The sequence below is a fragment of the Zonotrichia leucophrys genome, chromosome 7, assembly GCF_028769735.1.
Source record: "Zonotrichia leucophrys gambelii isolate GWCS_2022_RI chromosome 7, RI_Zleu_2.0, whole genome shotgun sequence".
NCBI classification, from domain to species: Eukaryota; Metazoa; Chordata; class Aves; order Passeriformes; family Passerellidae; genus Zonotrichia; species Zonotrichia leucophrys.
This window is the reverse complement of record NC_088177.1, coordinates 33,201,507-33,225,596: the sequence shown is the minus strand read 5'-3', so window position 1 is coordinate 33,225,596 and position 24,090 is coordinate 33,201,507. Positions and strand designations below refer to the sequence as shown.

At 38.0% G+C, this 24,090-nt stretch overlaps 1 protein-coding gene across 2 annotated transcripts in view; it reads right to left on the bottom strand.

Annotated features, from left to right (window-relative positions):
* Positions 1–24,090, bottom strand: part of PTPN4 (protein tyrosine phosphatase non-receptor type 4) — a 112,402-nt gene that overhangs the window by 58,040 nt on the left and 30,272 nt on the right. For both annotated transcript variants that reach the window (XR_010440941.1, XM_064717783.1), the window contains exons 2-7: positions 14,491–14,645; positions 7,308–7,415; positions 4,419–4,461; positions 4,244–4,322; positions 537–581; positions 243–295 (exon numbers count right to left, since the gene is read on the bottom strand). Coding sequence is in view for 1 of the 2 variants with exons in the window: in XM_064717783.1 (XP_064573853.1) it covers positions 243–295; positions 537–581; positions 4,244–4,322; positions 4,419–4,461; positions 7,308–7,415; positions 14,491–14,645 (483 nt within the window). In the remaining variant the exon portion in view is untranslated. The remainder of the gene's footprint in view (positions 1–242; positions 296–536; positions 582–4,243; positions 4,323–4,418; positions 4,462–7,307; positions 7,416–14,490; positions 14,646–24,090) is intronic.

Genomic DNA, 24,090 nt, shown 5'->3' with positions numbered 1-24,090 from the left:
ATTAAAGAGTATTGATTTGGGGTTTTCTAACAGCGTGGCTTTAAGTATTTTTTCCATATCCAATTCAGCAAAACATACTGGGGGAGGACAACCAATCAATGTCCTTAATCATGAGAAAATTAGCACCATGCCCACAAACAGCACAGTATAATACTATACAAAGTACATTCTTTAGAAACTAATCAATAAGACTTTTTATATATTTCAGTACTAACAAGTACACAAACACTAATTATACTTACATTGAACAGCATAGGAAGCCAGAAGAGCAGCAGTATTATAAGGACAGGGCAATCTGTTTTGTTTTTAAAATGATAAATAAATAAAATTACATATTTCATATGACATTTGGTTTTGAAAACTCTAGTCTTTTATAGTCTATGGACAAATTTGACAGGTAATTATTATAAACACTTCCATTGCATAGACAGTGATTTATTCTTAATATGTTTTTATTTTTGCAGGTAAAATCTCCCATTATGAATTTTTGTTGACCAGATTTGCATTTAATGTTTAACACAAGAAAAATGTCTTACCTTCCAGTAAGAATGTCCTGCTTAATTTGCAAAAAGTACTGGTACCTTATTTAGAAAAGCAAACAAAAAACACTACAATTAAAATTAAAAATATTCCATCATTTTTCATCGATTTAATATAATTTGCTATCAGTTAGTGTAAAACTAACACTTGACATTTTGCATGCTATTTCCTTAACTCTAATAGGAAAGAAATGAAACTTTGCTTAGTAAACTAATACAAGTTGGTAAATTAAGTTGACTTACAGGCTATGAAGTTATACTTTACATTTTACTAAAAAGCTACAAATTTCACATTTTTCCTGCTTTATACAGCAGCAACAAGTTGCAGTTTGCATCTGTGTATGGAGGTACCCTCAAAAGAATGATCTGTACTCCAGGTAGAACTAATTTATTCTGAATATTTGATACTGCTGTGTTTTCATTTATATTCATTATTTTTACCCATTATTTTTAGTATTTTGGAGTTACATTGTTATTACTAAAGTTGAGTACTCCATTATGTCAAACACCTCTCAATTAACTTTCCTCGAGCTTCTAAAGTTTTCTTTAAATTATGATGTGAAAAAAGCTTGTTTTAGAAATTCATCCAGCTTTTTCATGCCCACTCTTTCAAGTCAGGAAGGAGACTGATATAACAAAAAGAACAGACAAATATTTTAATAAAACACAAACTGCTTCCCACCAAACAGGAGCACCAGAAACACCATTTCTTAAAAACTCCAACAAGCCAGAAAGTATACACAAATTTCCCTCTAAATTACTTCCATTGTTTCTCCAACAAACCCCAAATATTCTATTTAGTTCTTTCATATTTCATTCAGAGGTTTTAGAAAATTTGACAAAAGTATAACATTTCCATTAAGTGGCAAATCACACCTGCTACAAAGCTTCACTGAACTAGAGATTTCAGTGGGGTACCAAACAAGATTTATCAAGGTGGCAGGATATTAGCAGAAGCTTAAACTTTCAGAATAAAAATCCCTGGAACAGAACATAAAAGCTGCTGTAGAATTTGTCTCCACTGCTTTTTAAATCTTTTAATAAAAGTGTCACTGAGTGGCAAATTTAAACATCATTCCTGCTTTCTTATAAATTTAAACCCTACACTATTACTATTATAATAATCACCTGGTTTTCTTTGTGTAGTTCTGATTCAAAAGCTGGGCTATACCCATTCATTACAAACATCAATATTACATATGAAAAGCACTAAATATTAAATATTTATTTCCCAGCAACAACTTCAACTAAGAAATTAAAGCCAAAATATATCACTTTATTACACATAACATGACTTCTCCTAACTGTGTAGTCTCCAGAAAGTGGATTATCTACAAACATTTACAAATATTCACAGAGAAATCCAATTATTTACAAGTTATATAACAGTAGAAAGCTATATATATATATATATATGTCTATATATAGACATATAAAACACATATAACTAGTTTGTAAGAATATAAGGGAAAACATTTGTGAACTGACAAGAAAAGATTAGTCCATGTGCTCAATCCCTACAAAAACATCTACAGATGCTTTAACTGACCAAAAAGGCAAGAAGCTTTGTTTAAAAGACATTAACCTCAAGAAGTTAAAACTTAGACATTCTCCAGACTTCAGAGATCTCAAATATTTCAAATACTTAAAATGCATATTGAAATAAAAAAACAGATGAACCAAATTTCTTTACTGATTAATAAATTCAATAAATTACAAGTTATATTTATATATTAAATGGATATGCTTCACATGCTTTTTTCGAGCATCTCTTCACAAATATACAGCTGCACTTCCATTTTATTTGGATTTTTTTGGTATAAAGCTTTACTAGAAATATTTCATGGTACTTAAAGGACACCTTGATTAAGGGACACCAAGCAGAATCCATCTTCTGTGCACTGTTTTCAGTGAACAGTGAGGTTAATGGCTGGTTAGCCAATCACCAGCTTGGACACTGAAGCCTCACATATTATTGAGCAAAATGGGAAATCAATAGAAGCTTTGGCAAAGCAGATCTGCAAAAGCCTGAACAACAGACTGCACTAAAGCAACAAAGGCAGCACTGCATGCCCATGTTTTCATCTTGCTTGTACAGCTATAGCCAGAGAAGGGCAGGACAGGATTACTGCTAATGGAGTCAAGGTTAATAAGCAATTCTCCCTGCCAGGAGGAGCACTAATGAAGCTTCATTCCCTCCCCAGCCAAGCTGCAGGCAAAGCTCTGCAGCACACACTGAGCTCCTGCTGACCTCTGCTGACCCGGGCCATTCAAACCTGCCTCGCTCACGCGAATGCACAGAGAGCTGACAAGACACTGAACCTTTCCCTGACAGCTCCTCCTGCTGCTTCATGTGTTGAGTCATTCCTCTGTTCTCATAGGATTTGTAAAAACTGAGCACTTTGGAGCAGGCTCAGCTTCAGCTGGAATTGTCAGAAGTTTGCACTTTCTTTTCTTTCCCTTTTTTGAGGTGGGAATACTGACTATGTGAAAGAACCCATATTTGTGACATGGCATCCTAACTTCACTCCAAAGAAGCCCACGGATAATCTCTCTCTCTTTATAATAATTCCAAATACAAATGAGTTTTCTCAGGGGCAATTAGGCCTATTAGCAAAAAAGGCAGAGCTGACCTAGATACAGAAACCATACGTTATTTCTCATTTAAAAGAAAGCTGTATTTATAGCTTTGTATTTAGAGAATAGCACTTCTCCAGTTCTCTCCTTCTTTATGGTTTACTTCACCTGGATCAACATGAATCCTTTTTTTCATCTCTTCAGGAATATTACATATTTTCCTTTGATTCAGAAAACATGTTTTTCATTATTCATTATTTTGATAGAGTAAATTGGCAAATTTTCCTAGAGTAAATATTTCAGTAAAACAAAGTCTCATGCAGAATCTCTAATTCGTTTTAGTGAATTCTGTCTGCATAGATATGTGCAGAATTTTGTCCAAAATATGACAAATTAAAGGCAATGATAAACAAATGTGGACTCAAATTGTCACAGTTTTGGTACTCAGGTTTCCAAAGCAATCCTCAATAATTTTTTTGAATGGGGCTGACCTGTTTTCAGAATGGCTGACATCCAAAAATTCCAATCTGTCAATTCATGCCATTTCTGTAGAGGGCCAGAAGTAATTAAAAATATGGAAAATTTGAGCCATTTCTTCAGGGACTAATTGCAATTCACAAGCCTCTGATTTTGATTCACACTGAGCATTTTCTTTAACAGATTTCAACACACTGCTATCAAAATAAACTTACGTGAGTCAAACTACAACTCCAACCACAGAGATTCATTTTGTTAGTTTTAAGTACAAAACTGGGGAGGAAAACATGCAGAATGTTCAGCAACTTTTTAGCCACTTGGAAGGATAGAATTATAAATTTGTACTTATTGGTAAATACTGGGATTAAGTTCTACCTTTTTTCTCTACTTTCCCTTTTCTGTTTCTACTTGGTAGCATCTGCTTCATATAGTTACTTCACTTTGCATATAAATTCATAAGTTTATTCACAGAGGCTTTTTGTTATACTCATTTGGTACAACTGCATAGCTCGTATCTGTAATTATTAGACAAAACTTAGAAGCTTGTACATACAACAAAAATGAGTTAAAAGAAAAATTCCATGTTATACCTTAAAGAAATTAATGACTGTTCTAGAGAAGTATTTTATTGACAAAGCAACCAGACCTACCTTGTATATTCCTCTTGGAGCTTGTTTGGGTCACCTACAAAAAACTTAACTCTGAAGTTCAGACTGTGAGGAGATCCTCCTATGGTCAAGAAAAGTTATTTCTAATTAATCAGGGCACCCTGGAAAAACAGCATAATAACAATAGATGAATTGACGAAATACATACATTACTCACTTTTTAATTGTTTCCTGATAGGTTTGTTTGGATCCAACCACCTCTGGAAAGAGACAAATTGTAACACAAACTTCAGAGAAACAAAGTACAAATCACAGCCTTATACATCAAGAAACTGCTGCTTTTTTACTACTTTTTACTTGGTCTTTTACTAAAATGCCTCACTGGCATACACAGGCTTGTTACTGATTCTGGAGACATCGCCACTATCATCAACACCTGCTACTGCTCTTCTTTCCCCAAGATTAACCTGTGTTGTCCAGATATCTGTTTTACAGCAGTAATTCCCCTTTGAGTTGCTTCCATGATGGTCACAGGAGCCTGAGCGAGGTCAGAACCCAACTATGTTGTGTTTAACAACTGTCAGCTACTCTTTAAGAAGAACCACCAAACCTAGTGAAGAGCTGTAAGCAGCTTCATTTACCCAACTCAGAAGTAATTTGTTTAACTACTTCCAGTACTTCTGACTCTGGATTTTGTGAGTGCCACATCCAGGGAGTGATCCCACTGGCTCAAACTGTCAGCCTGTGTCAGCACTGCTACATCACTAACTGGATCTTGGAAGCCAGAGACTCAGCACTCAGCCTCCTGGATTAAGGACTACAGAATAATTTTACTGAACAGTTCCAAATATTGATTATTTCTGCAAAAGAACACTGCTGTGTACAGGCAGAGCTTTATAAAATCAATGTGGCAAATTTCAGCTAAAAGTACAACTGCCTGGAAAGTTCTGCAAGTTGTTTAAACCACTGCCCATCAGCAACCCAGCAGTCTCTGTACACACCAAGTCAGTCCAGGTACCTCCTAAGTCTATCTTTGGTAGAAATACTGCTCAATTCCTTGAGCTGCCTTGCAAGGCAAGCCCACAAGCCTCAGGCAATCGTTATATGGGCACAGTTCCTAAGCAGTGCCAGACACCTACCCCTTACAGCCTGCAGCTCCCTCACACTTATCACAGGGCTTTTCAGTTTTTCAGGTGAGGGAGGAGGAACCAAACACACAGGTACCTGAGCTCCCTAACACACAGGGCAGATCTGAAGTTAGTCCTGTCATTTTTGTCAATTCATTAGTCTGAAGTTAGTGATTTTTTCATGAGGAATAACAAATAATGATGACTAGATCCACATGCTCTATCCTTGCAGTAGTTAGCTCAAGAGGAAGTCAAGAGTGTTTGATACAGCCTCAAGAGTGTGAATACCTGGAAAAAAAGCCTCCTACAGGATCAATTCACTTTTAAAACTAAATGTAAAAGAAAGAACACTCTAGCCAGGGATATATAGGTAATTTATGTAAAAATCTTTCAAAACATGTCAACAGATACTTTTTTTTCCTTCGATATTAGTATTATAAAAAACCACAAAGGCTCTGCAATTCATGAGATCCATGTTTAAACACAATGGTAGAGGTTTCACACTCAATTAGCAGAATCCCCTTTTCCTCATCATCTTTACCTGCTGCTGCATTAACTACATCTTAGCAATATTCTGCTGTATTAATTCACAAGTAACTAGAATATTTGTCAACCCAATACGGTTTCCTTGTCCAAATGAACCAAGTGCAAAAGCAAATGTGTATCAAGACCTGAAATTATTCAAACCCATGCATTCTTCAAGCTTGCATGACTAATATGGGTAATATTTCTTTTTAGCTCTGACACATTGTTTTCATGGCAACTAGATAGTGCTGAAGAGACAAAATATTTGGAAACTAAAAGATGAAACAAAAAATCTTTAAAGTATGTGCTTGTACCAAATATCTGTTAAGTCACTGCTTCAGACTAACCCTTAATCAGATCCTTGTATTACAGTGTTGTGCTCAGCTGCTCCCAGAGAGATAAACTAAAAGAAAGAGAGCTTAGAGGTCTACCCTTTGGAAAGCCAGATAAATTTCTGAATGTTGAGTGAAATATTGAGCAATACTCAATTAAATACTTTTAAAAAGATGAAAAATAATTCAGCCTTTTCTTCTGCTTGCCTATGTTTTTTAAGCCTGAAACAAAGTTTAGAATAAAAATATTTCAGAGGCAGTCCATCAATGTCTTAACAAAACTGTCAACAAGTGAATGTGGCTGACTTTTGATGCACAAATTGGGAAGTAAGTTTTGACCCCATCATTGTGCTGCACATACAATAAGAATTAGGTAAAGAACTGTCTTATAAGGAATAATGCTTAGCTAAACTGCACTTTGCAAAACAAGTATTGACTATTTGATACTTATAAAAGAAAATATCCAAGAAGTGCTCTCGAGGCAATCAAGATCCCAGCAGTACCACTGTAACTAGTGCAGTGAATGTTACATTTGCATCTCTTAGTTTCTACTCATGATTTACAACGTTTCAGTTGTGTAGAATTTTGTTTCAATTAAGCCCATGAACTGTTGTAAATACTCATTTCCAAGGGAGTCCAAGCTGATGAGATGACTGCCCTTGTCAGATACTGGACCATACCAAGCACTACTGAAAGATCACCAGGTATCTGATAACAGGTAACAGAAACTTCACACACAACAATCTAAAACCCCCTCATTATTCTGTAAGTCCTGATGACAAATACAACCACAAATCTAAAACAGATTCACTTTTTTTGACAATGATAATGCAATCTAGTAAACAGATATAACAAAACAAGCAATATCCTTTTAAGATATTACTTCATAAGCACAGAACACCATATTTTACTCCAAACCTGGGACCATTAACATGCAATTTTATCATAACTACAATAAAAGATGACAGAGGCCCTCACAAATGACACAGCTGGGGAGGATGGCACAATCTTGCAACGGCTTCTATTTACCTCTCTTTAAATAACACAAACCACAGTGATGAACATGATTATGAGTTTTAAAGACTGTGCTTATAAAACAGAGTTTTATAAGGGATAACTTACAGGGTTATCAGTAGATTCATCAGCCAACTGTAAACCAAAGTAATCTCTCTCTGTCAAATCGAGATGCTTGAAGACTACGTCCAACAGAACTTGGCCCTGATCGTGTTTCTGCAGAGAAAAAATACAGACCTTTTCTTTAATCAAGAAACATATATAACTGGACACACAGATTTCAGGCAGGTAGAGCACATATCAATTCTTTCAGATGTGCTCTAGCAGCACTTTTTAAAATATCACAAAGTGTATCCCAGCAGCACTATTTTTAAACGAGCTTCATCTCTTTTTGAAACATATGTAAGGAAATCATTTTTCTTCTCTGTCATTTTCTGACAGTAAGAACTTCTCACTTCTCAGCTAGCTACATGATTATTTCTGAAAGCCTTTCATTAGCCAAATTTGATATTTAAAAGGAGAGCAGAAAAGGAAAAAAACCAGTCAGGAATTAATAAAGAACTCAGTGCAAACATGAATCTTGTTTGGGTCACTGAAGTCAAACATACAGGTCTACACAAAATATCCTTCCTGATCTCAATATCTATTCCTGACTTTAAATGAACCAGCATGTTGAAAATGTTTCTAGAGTTTAATGGCAGAGACAGCTGAAACAGCCAAATACCTAACCAAGAACTATCATTTACATACATTCTAAGACAGCACTTCACTCTATTTTAATTAATTCAAGGTAACTGAGTAGCATCACACTTCTTTTCAGAGTCAAGTGAACAATCTTGATTTCCACTACAGGGACAAATGTTACCCCCAAAATGATATAAAAAGAATCTGTAGTTAGTACACAGCAATTTTTTGCCTAACCTGGAAATACTGCCAACACAGTAACTGAAACTCTGAGTGTGCCATTATGACAGGACTCAATAAATACATTTGGTGAAATCTGAAGGGAGTTTCCCAAAGAAGTTAAAAGTGTCACAGCACCTTGAAATACAAAAGACAAGCAAAATTCTGCAAGAACTGTCAAACAAGAAGAAATGTAAAAAAGATGATTGATACATTTTCCACCCAGATTTTCTACTTTCTGTCACCAAGCAGAGAGGCTTCTAATAATCTTCTAGGTGCCAAGTATTATTGCAGCTACAGTGGATTTGATACATCTTGCCTTGTTTACTGTTGGCAGTAAGAATAATTTTAGAGTTTTAGAACAAAAATCCCTGCTGTTCTGCTCCCAAGGGACACTGGTTTGCATACAGATTACATAACAGTTTACCTTACAGCTGTTGGAATGGAAGTATGCAGCTAAAAGATCAAGATAATGTTGCAAGAATTCCATTAATACCCATACAAGAGAAAAATCTACACATCTACCTTCAGATATCTGTTAACATCTAAGAGCATCCTATCAAAACTTACTTTTTTTATTCAGATGAAACTACACTGAATTCAACTGAAGTTCAATAAACTGTCAGAGGCAGTTGTTTGAGCCTAAAAACTCCAAGAATGATGATAATTTCAAAATAATAAAAAAGTAGAGAATAATTATACACAAATTATGTCTGAAATAATCCCATGAGGACAATCATACCCATAACTTTGCATATATCTTTAAATTGAAATTACATAAGGGATATATTTCAGGTCCCATGTAAATTTGGCTAAATTGAAGTGACCTAAGAATTCCAGTATTTACTTTGCAAAAGACCTTATTTTTCCTTAAATGGTACAGAGAAGATGTAGAAGCACCATTGATAAGAAGTCCACCACTGAAAAATTTACTTTACAAATCACTAAAAACAAGCAAAGAAAAAACCAGATGTTAACACAATAAATGTACAACAGCATAAATGCATAAGGCATTTTTATATACAATCCAAATATAGTCACTTAAATTTTTACTAAATTAGAAGGTTTCTGTTATATTTTGAAATAAACCAATAATCAGTACAGTTTTTACAGCAAATAAAGCTAATTTTAAAATTACATGGCAACACTAATTGCCTCTTGGCATTTTTCCCACGTAGATTTAAATAAGAACACAAACTAAGAACTTATAACAGTAACTACCAGAAAATGGGAGATGTCTGGAACCTAAGTTTAGTCTTGCAATTACCACAGCTCACATGTTACTTCCTCCAACAGCATGCAGATACCATCTCTGGAGCTTTTTTCCAATCTAATCCTGCCAATGTACACTGTTTCTTAAAAACCTGAACAAATGTTTCCTAATGAAAAAGCTTAGAACTGGCTGATCAATTTGAATTAAGAAACAGAATATCATTCCACAACCACAAGGAAGGTATTTTTCCTGCAATTGAGCAGCAAATTTGGTAAGAGAAGACAGGTTTCAACATGAAGCATTTGTTTGGATCACAATGTTTTACTTAGTGCAAAATAAAGATAAGCATCTAGCAAAACCAGACCTTAGCTTAACCCATCTCTGATATTTATGTAATGATGTTGCAGCTTGCCAAAGCAGGTGAAGGTCACAATTCTGCTTGTTGAGAAAGATCCAAAATACTTGTAATACTATCATAACATTGAACAGCTGCTCAAAAATATGAAAAGTATGAAAGCAAGTTTAAATATCTGGGGTTTTTTATAAAAAAGCAAACCAAATAAATGTAAATGAGCATAATAAGAAACTTGTTTTGTTGCTACAGATTAAAGTTAAACATTATTTCCTCATAGAACAAGAAATAATGATAACATGTATGAAAAATGAGAACTATCTAAGACAAAGTCACAAGAGTTAGACACAAGAATGTCCATTTTTTTCTGAATTGAAGAATTAGAGGGTTATATGCACTTATTAGTTATTGCTGGAGGCAGAATGAGTCATAAATTTTGGCCTCTTAGGCCAAATTTGACATAGACACTAGACATCAATACATGAACTGCATTTTATGAACTATTTTATGAGCTATATATCTAGTATCACTAGATATATCCAGATTAATTTTTAATTGCAAAAGGATTGTCACTTGTTCACACCCACCATGTGTGAAACCTCGGGCAGACCCCTGCAGGTGACACATTACACAGCTCTGATGGCTGCTCACCAGCTCCCACCTCTCCTCAGTCCCCACTGCTCACACTCGGGTTTTGCTGCTGCCCACAGAACTGCCTGCACCCACAGCAAACACCACAAGACGTTGCTGCTGTGTCAGCCCAGAAAAATTTGGATTTCTGATGCCAGAGGAAGGGGATGACAGGTTCTGGGCTTCCCTGGAGTGGGTCACAGCTCTGCTGCTCACACATTTGTGGGAGGCTGTGCTGCTCCTTCACTACTGGCAACACAAACCCTTTCCCTTGCAGCTCACCACAACGCCTGGGCTGATGCTCCAGGAGAGGCACTCCCCAGCACTGCTCAACTCTCTCCTTTCCTTCTACAACTGATACTATTCTTTTAATTAATTTTTTTTTTTTTGGTCAAAGAAAAAAGTGCAAGTATCAAAGTAATGCTGAAGATTAAATTACTAAAAATTACTAAAAACATCTAAAATTACAGAGGGGTGGTATGGGGGTTTTTTGTTTGGTTTGTTCTTTTCTTGTTTAGCTTGAGTTATTTTACAGGTTTTTATATTTTGCTTCCATCAGAGTGTAAATTCATTAAGTTTGAAGTTCTGGGATAGTGAAGGCTCCAAATTGAAACATTTGTCCATGATCATTAGCATTTCTCACAGAACAACCCATCCCATCTACCTTGACATATTGGCTTTCAGGGAATGTAAGTAAGCCAGCCTGCATGGAAAAGATGTAATTTTAGGTATTTAAACAAGTAATTAAAACAAATTAAAGTAATTTGATCTTGAAGAAACAGTTTTACAGTAATGCAAATCATCCTGATCATGTTAACTCACATCAGCCTTCTTTCTTCCAGCTATGTGCTGTACTGAAATCTGCTTTCCAGGATGGAAGGAGGATTTCTTCATTTGGTAAGCAGAGCATTTTAGAGAAAGGCTTTGTACTCCTCAAACACAGGCACAGGTTAATTCCAACTGACTCTTCTGCCTGGAACCAGTGCTGCCTTTCTCTGGCTCAATCCATGGGGATTATCTGGTTTGATTTGTTACGCTCTCTGCAAGGTGAGGCTTAGCACAAAGGTGCCTTTTGTTCAGATCAATGGAAAGGGCTGCTTGAATTGTGAACTTAGAACATCACATAAATTATCAAGAGACATTGTCTGTGATCAGCACTTTGCGGTTGGAGAAGAAATAGCATTTGAGTACATTTTTATTAACACACCACTGCATCCTCCAGATGATTTTTACAATCATTAGCATACAAAATACCTATAGCAATCACCAGGAGAAAAAAAAAAGAAAAAAAAAAAGGTGTCTAATTTATTTGATGTTATCTTTGTTCTTCCTATTTTGAAAACAAGTCCATAAATATTTATGGCTAAGTATAGTGTCAACCACAATAAAGTAAACCAAAGCTATAAAACCTGAGAACCTGTATGGCATGTAGGTTACATTTGCTACAAATGAATACTTTATTACTCCCTATTTGTGAAAAAACAGATTGAGGCTAAGACAGGAGATCAAGATGTTCAGCACCAAGGAACTTCTTATTCCCTAGACTCAGTTTTAATAGACAAACTTGCAGGCTGATCTGTCTAAGCAGTAAAGCATGATCCATGCAACTAAAATATTTAGTACACTAGGGAGGTGGTAAGAACATATTACATAATTTTTTCTTGGGAGAGACAGAACAGACATTTGAGGATTTATAGCTGGCAATTCTGCTTTTCTTACAGACACTAGTATCCTCTAAAAATGTACAGCTTTTGAACACCTAGATCAGAAAGAAGCACATCTCCCATACCTACTGCCCAACAATTATTCCTTATTCTTCCCTATTTTTACTTGCTTCATAAGAAAAAAAAACACAAGACAGATACTTTAATGGAAAACTCATGCACCTGAAAGGCAAGAGGACAACCTTTAAAATTTCTTATGCACTTCTAATGCTTTATATCCAACTACATTTTGCACATACTGCTTTTTGGCAGACAGTATAGACAGGGAAATGTTAGCAACGATGAGAAGTTAAGAGATACAGAAAAGAGGAAAGGATATAGAAAAAATTATCTCAGAAGGGAAAGGAGTTTTGATGTTAATAAATTCAAGTCTTTAAAAATCTGTCCCTCAGCTCCATCACCCAAAATTCCCACACTTTACTACTCAGAAGTCCAGGATAATTAAGTATTTTTTGAATGAACTACAAAAATGCCTCAAGAGAATATCCTAAACCCTTCCATCTTGACTGACATATCTAAAACAAATAACCACCAGATCTGCCTCTGAACCTTAAGCCTCTGGATGTTGGATCCTTGCAAATTTTTGCCAGATAACAGCTTTCACTTATGATCAGCAGCTGCAGGCTCTAACCACTGATTACAGAACAGAAAAAGGCAATCCCTCTCACAAATCTTCCCTGAAACATTCAAATATATCAATATCCTTGCTGAACACTGTGTATCAGAATTCAATATAATTACTGAGCATTAGAATTTCTTCAAATAGTCTGAATTGTATTTGTCCATATAGATTTGACAACTGCTTCACTTTCTCCCTCACTTCCCATCTGAAGTGCCACAGCCTTATTTGATACTCCTACACTCCATTTGCTGAAGTTCAATTTCCTTCTGAAAAATTTCAATTATTATGCCACCTGTTAACTTTCACCATCACATTATTCAACCTTTCTCTATATAAGTCATCAATTCTATAGCTCTCAAAGTAAAAGCAGAGTTCTACTGTTACAGGAAAACCTACAGGTTCTTTCCTGTTGAGTTCTAGTTCTTCTAACACACACATGAGTTTAAATGCTTTAATGTTTTCTTGTGAGGTCCTTACCTATTTTTCATGGGTTTTGTTTCCCCTCAGGAAGCTGAAAGAAAGGGTTGCACTTGTGTAACATATACACAACATCGTGAACATTTTTATTAGAAAATGGGATGAATAACCTATTTTAAATTCTGGTTCATGTGCAAAAATTGTTGATTTTTTCCATTAACAGTTCTCAGTATTCAGCAACCAGCTTTCCATTTTCCTTCCTGTCATTCTCATTAGTGTAGTAGAAGGTGGTGAGCTGAAGTGAGGGAAATCACAGAACAATAACATTATCTGGGGAAAGCAAAGAGCAGGGATGATGGCAGCTGTGACCAAGTATAACCATACAGGTGACTGAACACAGCCAGCTATACACCTATGGGAAGAGTTCCCACTCCACCTCACTCGTGCTCAAAATACAAAAACCAGAATGTAACAGAACAAAAGCTGCATTCAACTCAATGGCAAAACTGTCCTCCATTTCCACTGGACAACTTTAATCCATGAAGAGAATTACTAGAAATAAATTATGCTCCACACACTGGATTTTGAAATGAAGATGTGTTAGTATGACAGAGGATGCCAGAATGACTAAGTTCCCAGTAACTGCACACGTGTACAAGCACGCCTGCCTGAACACAACTTCCCCTTCTCTTCTCTACTTCACACTGTTTGCAAGTCAAACTGCAGCCATACAAACGCAGAAAAGGCAAGCAAGCTCAGGATACTTGTGGGATCTCAGCACCTCAGGACTGAGGTGCCGAGTCACCGAGACCACCCTTGGGGGGCTCGGGAGTCCTGGAATGTTGCCAGAAGTGTCTGGTGGCTGGACTTTGATCCTACACAGGAGACGACACCTGTATGAGGAAGTAGGGTTTCACTGGCGTGAATGGTGAAGGGATAGTTAATTAGAGAGTGAGACACAGGGTTTAGGATTTTGTACAGGGGGTTTAGAGAAGTAAGATGGAGGAATTGGGGCGTGTCCTGTCCTTCCTTCTTCTTCTTCTTCTCCTCCATCTTCTGTGGTGATGGTGGCCTTTGGATTGATCATTACTAAAAGTGCACGGGCAATAAGGGTGAAAGGTATTGGGGAAAAATGATAAATATTGTACACGTAACTTTGGGTATAAAGATCGGTGACCGCCCGGAGGGCAGGGAGTGTGCTCATGGCTGGCTGCTGAGCAGAGCTCTGTTGGGCCGAGAGAAAATCTTTTAGATAAACAATTAATAAACACCGAGACCGAGAAAAGAACTGAAGCCTCTTCTCGTCCTTTGAAACGCGGGCTGCCCCAAGGCCACCCCGGGCCTTTCCAGGCCATCCAAACAGCCGAAAACCGGGCAGATACTGATCTGCAATAAGGCAGCTATTGGTGTGCAGTAAGAGCAGGACTTACATTGACTCTGAACGCTTGCACAGTGCTGTCCAGGAGAAGAACGTTGCAGAGCACCTCCGTATGCTGCCTGTCTCGTGCCAGCTCAGACGCTCGGACATTGTAGGTTCTGCCAGCAGGCAATCGGAAACGTGCGGTCATTACTGTCCACACAGGGGCTGCGGGCAAAACCAACACAACGGTTACAAAGAGCCAAAACATGCAAATGCAACAATGTCTCGCTTCAAAGAAAGGTGAAAAGACAGCAAGTCCATTATTTAAAAAGTCCATTAGAGACAGAAGAAAAGTGAATACAAAATTCACAGTAGCCAATAAGAAGGCAATGCCTTACATGCTACAACACAACCTTATACCAAAATACTCAGTCCTTTACTTTCTGCCCATTGTCCACACCCTCTCTATTTTAAGGTTGTTTTGTGGGTTTGCTGTTTTCTCGTTGGGTTTTTTGTTTGTTTTTAAAGATTCACAACAACCTTTTCAATTCACAAAGCTTTGTAATTGCTAGGCATTATGGCTACTAGCTTCCTGATATTAGATGCAATTAAGTAACTAATTTCAGTGCTAAACAGCAAAAAATGCTTACATGAAAAGCTTTATGGAGAAAAAGAAAACAGCAAACAAACCAGACTTTGATGCATTATTCTGCAAGGCCTGTGCATTTACTGTAAAATCACAAAATATGAGAATGTATAGTGGTAACAAAAACATTAGCACCGTTTCTTTCGCCCTCCCTTTTTTTAAATTACAACACGAATAGTTTAATGTTTGTCAAACTACCCAATCTTCTGTCTTTGTCAATTTGATTGGATTTACACATTTAGTTTGGGAGCACAAACAATTCTCATCCTCTCATCAAACAACCATGACCATCACAAGTGTACACCCTGTGCTGAGAGCCGATAAATGGAATGCAAGAATTGACTTCCACTTTTCTAATCTAAGATTCTTGTGATTATCATCCAGCCCCAGCCCAGCAAAGTCCTTATGGGCCCACCTGAAGCTATCAGCTCTATCCAATGATACCAGCTACTTTCTCAAGTGCCTCACAGGATCAGGGCCTGTGATTCACTTAATTACACACTCAGCAAACTATTTCTACATCCTTTGACAAGGGCGTAAGCAAACAGAAAGTTTCATAACTTAAGCAAAGAATATACTGAGACATAAAATTAAAATACCCTAAGAGTAGCAAAAGAACACAGGTACATTCAAAACTGAATATAAAGTGATTGATTTTCCTGATCTTGCATAAGATTATGAACTCTTCAAACACATCTACATATTAACTTCACATTTGTGGAGGGGGACAGGAGCATATGATGACAAAAAAAAAAAAAAAAAGGACAATTCAGCAGAGGACAGCAAACATTCCAGCAGTGATTAGAGAGCTTGCATGGATCATAAGAGGTATCTCTGTTCCAATGTACATAAATGAAGAGGGAGGGGCAAGAAATGAAAGATCAATCCCTCCTAAATAGTTGGTAACTCAGATACATAGGCTCTCATGGGAAAGTGGAATACCAAGAACCAAGCGGGGACTTGGCGGTTCAATCCTCTTCCCACTGCCTGCAGACACCTCCTCAGCACCTGCCCTCAAAATCCCTGAGGTATTTCGCTTCTCTAGATCACACCTTCAGCTCTTTAAGTATGACCACACACCTGAGACACACAAAAATCTGCTTGATGGCCATCCATCCTTGCAAAATGCTTGTTTTGACTTACTCAGCATTTTCAGATTAACTAGTACCTTGCTTCCTCACCAGACAGCTTTTTTATTTTGGCTACTCAGTCACTGGCTTCAGAACTGAAATGCTGTATTCATGTAGAACTACAGCAAGTTTATTTTTGTTTTGCTAAACCAACAAGACAAACTGAATGATACAGACACCAGATAAAGTCACCAGCTGCTAAATTTATGACTATGTCTTAATTAAAAATTTATGAAAAATTGTGTCAAAACATTAAAACTCTCAAGTATACCCTACAAACAAAGTCCATCTGACAACTCCTCAATGAGAGGCTGCTTCTGCTCTACCTTCTCCAGACCTCAATAATAAAAAGCAGGAGAAAACCTTTAAACATCAAATAGGAATTGAACCTCCATACCACTGATCCAAGCCAATCATGTAACATTTCCCAAACAGTGTTTTGCCACAGACACAATCTACAAGCCTCACTAGTCATAATGGCATAAAGGTTGGCATTATCAGTGCAGCTACACAACTGATAACTACAGCCAAAATGTTAGGACAGTATCTGCTGCTGAGCTGAAACTGAGCAGGTTTCAGGAAAACACACAATTTGATTAAAACCAGTTTCTCCATACCAAAGAAACAACCCCTTGATAAGTGTAATATACCAGGATTTGAAAAAGTAACAAATGAACCAAGAAACAGTGAGTGTCATCTTCAGAGTGCTTTTCCACAAATACAAACACTAGTGCACAAAGGACTGTTCAACTTTCAAATTTAAGTACTGCAGTACTCACAAACGCATTTGGTAGTGAACTAGGAGAGTCTAACTCAACAAAGCATAGTTTTGCAGCAGAGGGGAAAAAAGGACTTGTTTAAAACTAGAAAACAATCTTAAAAGCACCATGTTTTAAGAGAAGAAAAAGGTAAGTCTCAATTTTTCTCCTGTTATTTCCTCTATTTTTGTCATATTTGCTGATCAAAACCAGCAATACCTTTTCCTTCCTCATCATTGCCCTAAACTAGACAGAAAACTGGGTTTCAGACACAGCAACAAATCCGAGTGAGCAAAGAGAAAATCATCCCTTAGTGACCCTCAAAATCCATTATCACCATGAAACCATTCACTCTGTCCCTTCAACAGACCCAACCTGCAGATCTACCAAGGTGCTTGCTGTAACACAGATCATCTTTGCTCCAGCCAAACAAAGAAATATTGCATAGTTACAGACAATGACTGGATTTTTCTCAATGTACATAAGTGAAATGATCAAATTCAAGAATGAGGCACTGTATTATGAGTTTGCTATGGAAACAGGAGCAGCTATATTGGGCCAGAACAACAGCTGATGTAGCTTGCAGACTGGAAGGGCAATGCCTTCTCCACTCTCTTTAAGGAAACAAATAGGACACACACATTTCTCATGCTGTTCCAGTCTAGAGTTTAGCATCTTCCTGGTGTGAAGCTCATAGTCCCACCATGCTGGACATCAGTCATTCATGAACATTTTCTTCATGGATTTATGAAATTTTGGTTTGTACTTTCAGATTATGCAATAAAACATTATATTCTATGTCCCATGTAAAATACACAGTAATAGGAACCACCATCTCATAGCAGACAAGTTTCTTGCATGAAACTAAGAGGTTTTGCAAATACAGAGCACAGTTTTACAAGTAGAATGACTCAAATCCTGAAATGCACCTACAAAATGCAAATAAACAGCCATGAAACTAATAGAGAGGAGGGTGACAAAAGACTGACTGTCTTCTGCAAGCCACATTCCAAGTTAATCTTGTCCTTTATGTCAGCAAAGAAACTATGGAAGAATGTAGGGAATATGTTAAAACACCTTCACCATCACATGCACTTTCAAAAATACTCCTCCTTCTAAGACCTGCCAGGGTTATTACACAGAACTGCTCTGTGGCCAATCATGTGCACACAACCCATATTTAAACCTCTATCAGCCCATGTACACTTAACAAAAAGGACATGGTTGTTAAGCACAGATAGACCCTGCAATTACTGGTTTTACTGACACACTTGTTTTACTGACACACTTGTTTTACTGACACACTTGTTTTACAACATAATTGGCCCCAAACTGTACCCATATCATCTTTGTGACTTCTTTCTTTCAGAAACACATACACCAAGAACACAGACAGTATTATGTCTCCCAAACACATATAGCCATTCTTGCTATGTATTTTGAAAACTTACTAATAGTGAAATGGCTAGTTCTTGCTCATAAGGTTACAAATTACAGCTGATTTCCTAACAAATATTAATATATAAAATGAGAAAATCTGATGGAAATTCAGCTACACTCATTGCATAGTTCTGCGATAAAAATATTATAGCTAATGTTAGTACAGACCAGAGGATTGCTTTAAACTCCAAAGTAAAATCTGCATTCCCAAAAGAAATAAGAGTAAAAAAAAAAGCTGAGATTTAACAAAAAAAACCCAGTTTGAGAACATCTGGCTTAGACAGCAGGCTAACTTAAGCAAGGTACTACTGTGTGGGCATATCCATGTTGTGGGCAGTGCCACCACCACTTAATGCTAAAATATTTTTATACATGTAAGTGGATTATTTAAACCAGACTTAATCTTTGCATACAATGATTTTCTGCTTATAATTTTTCAGCATCTTCTGGTAAGCATGTAATATTTATGTGAATGAACAATCTAAAGAACATGCTGCTACAGCAACTGGAGAAGGACAGAACTGTGCAAAGTAACTCCACTTACCTCTCAGGTCTGTGGAGGGAGTACGTTGGACATTTCCTGCCTGAGCTCAGGTTTCAAGTGGTGAAGCAATTCCAGGGAGTGTTCCCTATCAAAGGGCAGAACATTCCTGCAATACTGGCTTGGTTAGGGCACTAAAGAGCACACAGAAGCTTCACAATGAATTTTCAGCCTCCTTTATTCTTTTATGTAAATGCATACAGTATAAGGACAATTTGCTTGGGCATACAATAAACTAACTGATTTTAAGCAGCTTAATAAATAAGCAGTTGGTTAAGCAGGTAATTAACTGAAATTTAATTTATCCAAGAGCGCAGCCAATTTGCTGACTTGATGCGAACTTTCTTTAAAAGAACTCTTGATGTAATGCACAGAAAAACAACCACCTTAACACATTACTGTATGCACATGTGCATGCAAGGACATGAGAAATTTCATTTTTCATGGCTCATCTAAAGCAGCTAAAGAAGCTCACGCATTGTCAGATTTCCATTTGTTTAGGAGTCTGTATTTTAGCAACCCAGAAGGCACAGATTTGCACTGTGGCCCACCTGCTCATTTGGGTCTAACACAGTACATCAATTTCCTACAAGAAGTAGAAAAGTAGGTCAGACTCAAAGAAGACCCACATCCTTAAACATGATGCAGCTGAATATATTAAGTAAAATGCAGACCCCATTGTTACTAAAATTATCCAGACAACTTAATTATATATATACATATATATAACAAAAAAAAATCCTTTTAAAAGTACTGGACATACAAGGACAATTATGAAGGTTTAAACAGAATAATACAACATACTGCAATTCAGATAAACACTGAGATACACCTAGAGCCCATCTTCACAGAGGTTTATTGAAAACACATTAGTGACACTACATTAAATGCTTCAATCCAAACTAGTTTGAAAATGCTAAACATTAGCTGGTCATGCACTTTCTGAGGGAATTCCACATCAAGTTCAAAGAAAATGTTCTTGACTTGTTTTTTGTCTTTAAAAAATTTGTTTTGAAAGCTTTCAGCCATTCTGATGCAGTACACAGCTTCAGGACATTGCTTATAAATGAAAGCAGAGCAGAAATGCATTTTCATTTAAGTGAATCAACCCATGCACTACAATCCTGAAACTGTTCCAACAAGAGTTGGACTTGATGATCCTTGTGGGTCCTTCCCAACTCAGGATAGTCTAAGATTCTGTGATTCCTTCCTGCTTTATGCTGACCAAATAATGGAAAGTATCATTAAAGTTGATATGTAAACACTGACTTATTTCACTTTGCAGTCACAGGTGCAAGGATTCCAGGAAGACTTCTAGCCAGGCAACAGCATCATTAATGATTCCAGGCTCTATCAAACCCTTTTGTTTTATTTCTAGTTTATTTAATATCAGTTATATATCATTCTACATAAGGAAGATTGTGGGATCTCAGCACCTCAGGACTGAGGTGCCGGGCCACCGAGACCACCCTTGGGGGGCTCGGGAGTCCTGGAATGTTCCAGAAGTGTCTGGGGGCTGGACTTTGATCCTACACAGGAGATGACACCTGTATGAGGATAGGAGGGTTTCACCGGGGTGAATGGTGAAGGGATTGGTTAATTAGAGGGTGAGACACAGGGTTTAGGATTTATGTACAGGGGGGTTTAGAGAAGTAAGATGGAGGAACTGGGGCGTGTCCTGTCCTTCTTCTTCTTCTCCTCCATCTTCTGTGGTGATGGTGGCACTTTGGGATTGGTCATTACTAAAAGTGCACCGGGCAATAAGGGTGAAAGGTATTGGGGAAAAATGATAAATATTGTACACGTAACTTTGGGTATAAAGAGAGGTGACCGCCCGGAGGGCGGCACAGTGTGCTCATGGCTGGCTGCTGAGCAGAGCTCTGTCGGGCCGAGAGAAAATCTTTTAGATAAACAATTAATAAACATAAAGACCGAAAGAAGAACTGAAGCCTCGTCTCGTCCTTTGATACGCGGGCTGCCCCAAGGCCACTCCGGGCCTTTCCAGGCCCTTCAAACAGCCGAAAACCCGACAGAAGATAATATACTTCTGAAAAGTTATCATATGGCCACTCATTAAACTTTTCCTAAAGCTTCACTGAAAGAGAGGGATATCACATCTTTACTGTTGACCAGCTATTACTCTGACCATACAAAGTAACTACAGCCACTGGTCCTTCAGTGCTACTGTGCTCCCAAACAGTGGTGGGAAGGGCAGTGGATACAAGAAGAAATGCCTTTGGGAGCTATGGAGCTCAAGCTCCCAAACCCCCAGTGCTTCTCTGCACTGGTGGGTAACCAGACCGTGCTCTTTAGCCTGTACCTGCATGGGCTGGCAGCTGCCAGCTCCAAACTCTGCTGCTCCTGGCTCAGGCATTCCTGCATCCTCCCTCACAGCCTGCCACTGAGCAGTCTCCACGCTTCCTGTGCAAAAACAGCACACAAGGTGAGCTCACCTGCAGCTGCTTCTACACATTCCTCCAAGATCTCTGCTATCTGCAGACACTGAGCTGCTTGAGAAAATCCCTCATGGATGCCAGAAGTATAGAACAGTAAAGGAAAGTCCTACTTCACGTCCCAAAGTCACCAAGAAAAACATACCATGTTCTCTTCAGAACATCCATTATCTCACCTGCATTTCAATGCATAAGCTACTCTGACATCCTCCTTTCCCACATCCTCAGTCATGAGAAGAGCCAAATCTAACAAAAAAAGCATTAATTCTTAGTTTATATGACAGTTTCTGAAAATATTGGGCCAAAACTTCAACAGCTGAGAGGAAAGAAGTTGAATTTAGCCCCTCTCCTCCACCATCAGCTTCTCCTATACATGAGCCAATAGCAGAGAACTGATTTAATATTCTAGCCACTTACTCAGATAAATTTCTAAGACTGTTAATGCATCTCATGAACATGAGGGTTTCATAGGGTTGGCTGTGGATTTCAGTGCAGTCTTGGTGCCTAAATTAATAAGCATTCTCAGTTAAAAAATTACTCAAGGATTTTACTTAAACTAAGACCTCCTTGAGTAATGCTTTTTATCTACTTCTCTGGAATGAAATTTCAAATTTGAACAACTGCTGTGTGATATCAGCAAGATGCTCACTGTTATAATCACATAATTACTGATAGAGACAAAGGTTAAAGATGAAATACCTTGCTCTGTCACGCCCAGATTTTCATACTTTCTAACATAAAAATAATAATTAATGAGTGTTCAATCACTCTACACAGGATCTGTTAGCGACAGCTGGAGGCTGTACACCAGAACACAGCAAATTAGTGAGACAGTATGGTGGCACTACTGTCTTCTCTGAGAAATAAACTATTTGGACAATTTGACAACTCCCTCCCTTGCTCCTCCCTGCCCCCAAGAAGAAGGGCACAGCTAACAGAGAAGCCTATTATAAATGACACTCCTATCTAATTAAATGTCAATACTCACTATGCTTGAACTGCATGCACCACACTCACAACAAAGCCTCTCAAATTCAGCTGATCCCTTTCTCTGGTTTGAGTTGGAAGCAGGAGAGTACAGAAGACTGGTATCTGCTTTGCTCCTGTATGCAACATTTCAGGAAACACATAACAGCAAGATAAAATCCATTAGTTAGAGATTACAACACCTACTGCCAGTTTAGGAGCAATATTAATAAATAAGAGTTCTTAGAAACCACACCATCAACACTGACCATTATTTTGAACTTTTGAACTTATTTGAGCACTTTCTGTGATCAGTCATGTTTCACATGCAGACAATAACCTTTCCATCCTCACTATCCAGGACTCTAGATGAGATAACAGCCTGAGAAGATTAAAATTTCTTTAGCAAAGAAAAAAGAAGTGGAAAAATAAAACAGGCAAATAGACTTATACATTCCAAACAGCTCAATATGGTTCAAACCCATTTTTAAGCTTCAAATTTAGTCTTAGTGAACACCTGTCCAAATACATTACAGCTTTGGATTGTCAGAGAGGCTGAAGAAACTCAACCAATAGACTAAAAGTCTGCAACCAGGAAAAAGTTAGGATTAAAACAGTCAGACCTTTCCCCCCCACCCCATCCTACTTCATCAGGGCCCCCATCTCCTTTTTCACTGCATCAGTTTTAGGGGCCAGAGTGTGAACAAATGCAAAGACAACAGAAAGCCTCCTTCCAGCTATTCCTGCCAGCTCATGGCTCAGTACTCACTGCCCTGATGATAACAATACTGCAGAAGAGACAAGACCTTTCACACAACACAAGAAAAATGCCTGGAGTGCACATGCCTTTAGGCAAAGCTTCCCAGGGAGCACCTGCGGTTATTCACAAGCAACACAAACCCATCTGTCCTGCAAGTGACACACTGAAGCCACAATCAGAGTGGAAACATCACATGAATTTGTGCAGCTCTTTTGTTTCTGACCTGGAGACTTTTCATTTCTAGGTGCTATTCAGGGTTAGGGAGGTTTTACAGAACAAGTCACACATGCATGTGAACAAGATGTGTGAAGAACCTCACATGAGGTTTCAGAGATTACTTTGAGCAAAACCACAGAAAATTTCTCTGTAATATGCAATACACCCCTACACACCTTAAGGACCAGAAAAAAGAGCACATCTATCCCCCTATTAAGCGATGGCCTGTAGCTGATCTTCAGGAATCACCTGATCACAGTGAGACTGCTTTACAGAATGGGTTAGGGAGTCATACCTTGGTGTGAAGAAACAGAGAGAAGGCAGCTGAGGCTAGAAATGCCTTTATGTAACAACACTGGTATCATGTAAGGCCTGTTCCATGCAAACACAAGTTGATGGCGAGCAGCAGCTCGAGCAGGGCCAGCCTGTGAGGCAGCGAGCCCACAGAGAGGGAAGAGCCCCGGGGCACAGCTGTGGCCGCTTCAGGGAGGCAGCAAACACGCACAGACACCACGGCAGCAGCAACCCGCACTCCCAACGAGCCACTGAGGGTGCAAACAGCAAAGCTAGCAGGGGACAAGATTAAATCTAACTTGATTTTTGAAAAAGCCAACCAAACCCTGTGGGAAGGGCAGATAGCTGAAGCAGTCAGTAAAGGATTTGTCTGCCAGGAAAAACAAGAACAGGAAGAGGAGCAGTGTTTAAATATCACTAAATGGTGATTTCAACTATCCTCCTATATTCAAAAATTTGTCTAAAT